Source organism: Schistocerca piceifrons, chromosome 1 (genome assembly GCF_021461385.2).
Source record: "Schistocerca piceifrons isolate TAMUIC-IGC-003096 chromosome 1, iqSchPice1.1, whole genome shotgun sequence".
Taxonomy (NCBI): domain Eukaryota; kingdom Metazoa; phylum Arthropoda; class Insecta; order Orthoptera; family Acrididae; genus Schistocerca; species Schistocerca piceifrons.
The window spans coordinates 927,694,136-927,699,385 of record NC_060138.1 but is presented as its reverse complement, the minus strand read 5'-3'; the positions used below and the strand labels follow the sequence as shown (position 1 = coordinate 927,699,385).

General features: G+C 39.9%; 1 protein-coding gene across 1 annotated transcript; it reads left to right on the top strand.

The window, feature by feature from the left end:
• Positions 1 to 461: 461 nt before the first annotated feature.
• LOC124776561 lies at positions 462 to 1,544 on the top strand. The gene is made up of 4 exons (XM_047251604.1): positions 462 to 560; positions 603 to 683; positions 789 to 1,160; positions 1,251 to 1,544. The coding sequence occupies exons 1-4, from the start codon at positions 462 to 464 to the stop codon at positions 1,542 to 1,544; spliced, it is 846 nt and encodes a 281-aa protein (XP_047107560.1).
• Positions 1,545 to 5,250: the final 3,706 nt, after the last annotated feature.

Below are 5,250 nucleotides of genomic sequence, written 5' to 3'. Positions count from 1 at the left end.
TCTTGGGACAATTAATGACACTCTCAGGAACTAAGCCGGATCCAGAAAAAGTGTCTGCGCTAATGAACTACAAGCGACCTGAAACTGTTCGCGAACTTCGGAAATTTTTAGGAATCATAAATTTTTATCGTAGATATTTAGAACATGCTGCAGAAGACCGAACCTTGTTGAATGACCACCTGAAAGGAACAACTAAAAATGACCGAAGACATATTGACTGGACAGAAGAAGCAATTGCTCAGTTCCAAAAATGTAAAGAAGATCTCGCAAATGCAACGCTTTTAACATTTCCGGGTTTGCACAGCCAACTCGCATTATTCGTGGTTGCATCACATTTTGCAGCTGGTGCTGTGTTGCAACAGAGGCAATATGCACAATGGAAACCTATTGGATTCTTTTCAAAAAAAGTTCACGAATGCACAGAAAAAGTATTCCACATATGACAGAGAACTACTTAGTATATGGCAGTCAAGTATTTCAAATATCTGTTAGAAGGTAGAGACTTTGTTATTTATAATGATCATGCCCCTCTAACATATGCATTCCAGCAGAATGAGAAAGCAATGTCATTCTAATTACGTTATCTCCAATATATTTCACAGTTTACAACAGATTTGCGACGTATTTCTGGTAAAGCATACGTTGTGGCTGATAACTTTTCAAGGCTTGAAGAATTGGTTCCAGTTAGCTGTGAAGAGATAGCCCAAGCACAAGAATAGGACGAAGAGCTTCATCAACTGCAATCTGGCAATAATACTTCGCTTGAATTAAAAGACTATTTGACTCAGACAGGAAAGCAATTGTGGTGTGATGTCCCGACAAAAAGTATTCGACCTTGTATTCCTGAACAATTCCGTTATGCTATTTTTCAACATTATCATAATTGGGCTCATCCAAGTATCAAGACAACTGTAAAAATGATTACATCAAGATGTGTCAGGATGAATATGAAAAAGGACATTGCAAATTGGTCACGAGCAGGTAATGCTTGTCAAAAAAAAAACAACGTATCACGACATGTGGATTCACCAATAGGACACTTTCCCAACACTGATGAACGTTTTAAAGTAATTAATCTGGATTTGATAGGGCCAATGCCCCCTTCTGATGAATATACGTATTGCTTAACATGCATCGATAGAGTAACGAACTGGGCAGAGGTAATACCACTTCGGGATATACAATCAGAAGCTGTAGCTCAAGCTTTCTTCAATTTTTGGACCGATTGAGGAAGACAATTTAATTCTGAGCTACTTCAAGCACTATCAAAAAGATGTGGTTGTAATCAAACTCAAACTACTGCATATCATCCTCAATCCAATGCGAAAATAGAAAAATTTCATCGCACACTTAATGCAGCAATCCGTTCACATTCAACTACAAAATGGACTCAAACAATACCTGCAATCCTTCTCGGTCTTCGTTACTCAATCAGAGAAAACGCGAATGCTACGATAGCAGAAATGGTTTATGGTTTACCCATCAAGATACCTGGAGATTTGTTTCAAGAAGTCGGAACAAAAAGGGATTCAGACTTACCCTAGTTTGTTTCACAACTAAAACTATATATGAACCGGCTGAAACCTGAGCAAATAGCTCACAAAGTAAAACAGACACAATTTGTACACAAGGACCTCAGCACGTCAACACATGTATTTGTAAGGGTTGACAGAGTTAAAAAGTCGTTATAAGCTCCATATGAAGGCCCATACGAAGTCGTGGAAAGAACACCAAAACTTTTTGGACTCGAAAGACCAAGTAAAAAACATTTAAATCCACCGATTGAAACCTGCATATTTGCTAAACGAAGACGTTAAATTGCCGGAAGATACTCCAGTTTTACTACCACCCCAGGACAAACAACCTCAAGATAAGAAACCACGAACATCAAGTTCGGGTGGCGTAATTCGATTTCCCGCAAGACTAGTGGACGTGGTACAGTGCATTGTGACCGTCTTACTGAGAAGGGTGTGATGTGGGAACAGGTTGCTCTTCCATATAGTGTTTTAGTGTGTTGGTAAGCGTTAGTTATTATCCGTCTTGATTGCAAAAATGTTTATTCACATGACCGGTTTCTGTTCTTCCAGAACCATCTTCAGATCTACAGTTTCGGTTACAGAAGTAACCCGCCCACACACAGCAACCTTCACATGCTCATGTGAAGGTTGCTGCGTGTGGACGAGTTACTCTTGTAACCGAAACTGTAGATCTGAAGATGGTTCTGGAAGAACAGAAACCGGTCATGTGAATGAACATTTTTGCAATCAAGACGGATTATAACTAACATTTTTTAACCAGTGATTGCAGTATCCCATCAGACAGTATGTCTGTTTTCGCAAAACAGTGTTAGTGAGTGTTTTGACATCGATAAGGTTGGCTTCAGAGCTATATGTTCTGTGATATCACAAGAGACAAAAGAAGACTGTATTGTTTTTGAGAGTTGTAAATGTATCGTTGCCTGCAACACGCTGATTCACGTGTTATAAAATGTTATAATAAAGAAATTTTAAGTTCTTATTTGTGTGTGTGTTTACCTGTGTTAGACACCACCGACAGTTATTCACCTAAAAGTTTTCAGTTCTTTTCATTTTTTCAACCTCAACAATTCACTGAATCGTAAATTGCATAGACAAGTTTTTCACAAAAAATAATAACCCTCAAATGCAGCGTTATAGGCATTTAATTCTAAAGTGTGTCTAAAATGCTAATTATCACAAAATTTCCATTGTTATGGCCCCCACCACAGATTTAGCCTAGTGGGTTGTAGATAGTTAGTACGGTCTCGGTCATCACACTTCGCTAATTAATATTATATGAAACTTCATCCTATTCAGTTCACTTTCTACGTTCTGAAACCTATCTACACGATGAAAGGACTACCATTCCACCCTGTGACTTGAAGAATGTGAGATTTTTCATCTTTTTGAATTTGTTTAGTGATAAAAACCTTCTGAACGGGCCCCGCCAAGTGATAAGCATGACTGACTCTTGTATCTCTGAAATATTTTACCCAAGGCAATGTCATCACCATTAGCCACATAGTAAAGCTGCATGTTTTCGGAAACAATAATGGCGGTCATTTCCCCTTGCTTTTAGCTGTATCGCAGTACCAACATAATAATAGTACCATCTGGGTTATGTTACGCGGCCATATCAGGCGATCATCCAGAGTGTTGTGCCGAAATCACTGAAAAGGCTGCTGCCTCCCTTAAGAATGTATATACTGGTTTGGCCTCTCCACAGATACCACCCCGAAGTGGTTTCGCCTGAAGTGGAGCTGTCTGTATCGTTGTGGCAAGCAAGTCACCCACCACGACAAGTTCGGTAATACGTAGGGAGAGAGATGGGGGAGGATTTTTATATGTAGCATAAAAATATAGTGTATTTTAATATACCTTTTGGATTTGCTGTACGCCGTGATTTATGCATTTTCTGTTACTAGCCCCATGTTGCAGTGGCAATACTGGAACCTGCCATCGGAGCCTGTAACCTGGTTTCGCTCCTCAGAGGTCCCTATTCGAAACTTTTGCAGTTTCAGACCCACTTGGTACAGTTTTCACGTAGGTTATTTAAGATCGAACAAAATCATTCTATGATCGCCCCTAATTACTCCCAATTAATGCTTGCCAGCAGTCTCAAAATCGTGGAGCTGCACTCTTACCGTCTAGTCACATCTTTATTGCTTGCTACCTTTGCACTTCTTTTGTATGTATTTTTATGACCAGATTTAGTTTGTGTCTAACTTAGTCATTAAGTCAAGTTTGCCACTTTGGCCCCCAATTGATCTATCTTCGTACTGTGCTATAGTACGGATCTTGTACTTACATCAAGTGCTTTGATGTAGCGTCTGATAACAGCGACAGCTATTCTTAGTTTATCCAAACACGGGACTCTTCTTATCGCTATACTGAAGATAAGTGCTTTGGTGCAAGCAGTGGGAACACGTAGCCCGTTTCGCAATGGTTACAGCGCGCTTATCGTATTCGTGAGAGTTTTGTGACTCTACAGCTCATGTTCAAAACGTACTTAGTCTTTAGTATTCATAACTCATACTTAGATGTGTACTACGTTCACTTTCCATACTTCCATCATAAAAATACGAGTAGTACTTCACACTGCCATTTATCCACGTCACCTTCACCGACTTCGGCTGCCTTATGTATACGTAACATTTAGGAAATTGTTCAGTTGAGCCAAAAGTATGATGTCATAACACTTTGTCAAGTCCCAGTAAACTTCCTCCAAGTTCATAAATACCTGAGACGTATGGACACTCTTCTTAGCAGATCACACGCTATTCTGAGACATGCCGATAAATTATTGATACTAATGCAAAGACTCTTGTCTTCCTCTTACCTTGCGCTAGTTAGTCGTACTGCGCTAGTTGTCTTATGGCAACGAACTGATGGTTAACCTCTTCAAGTCTGGCTAACTTGAAACTGTTCTCTAAATCATTCTACCGGGTGATCAAAAAGTCAGTATAAATTTGAAAACTGAATAAATCACGGAATAATGTAGATAGAGAGGTACAAATTGACACACATGATGTCGGTGGATCACGATACACTTGCGACTTCAGGTAACCCCAAAGCCAATAATAGCACGGACTGAGGTCTGGGGACCCAAGAGGCCAAGCATGACGAAAGTGGTGGCTGAGCACACGATCATCACCAAACGACGCGCGCAAGAGATCTTTCACGCATCTAGCAATACTTTTTATTTCTTCTAATAAAACCCCATGTCATTCCAAGCATGTGTGTCAATTTTTACCTCTCTATCTACATTATTCCGAGGTTTATTAAGTTTTCAAATTTATACTGATTTTTTGATCACCCGGTAGAATGATTTATAGAACAATTTCAAGTTAGCCAGACTCGAAGAGGTTAACCATCCGTTCGTTGCCATAAGACAACTAGCGCAGTTACAAAACGCAAAGGAGAACTACATCTGTTGAGGAGGCTGAAGGGCGCTGGGGAATTGGTAAGATGGCGGCTAGGAGGAGGAGATATTCAGACACTTGTAGTTTGTTTATAACAAGTCTATTTGACCAACTGTCAAGAGTTTAGTGGACAGGAGCCTCTTGTAGCTGTAGCTGTAGAAAACATATAGCAGTCCTCGGCAGTTATGGAGCCTAAGTCAGCTGCAAATTCTAACAGAAAGAAGAAGATTCTGCTGCTAGGTAGTTAGCATTGATTGGCTGGCTGTTTTTCAAAGAGTTCTTTGCGGAGTGGGGGAGTGTCCATGTACGTA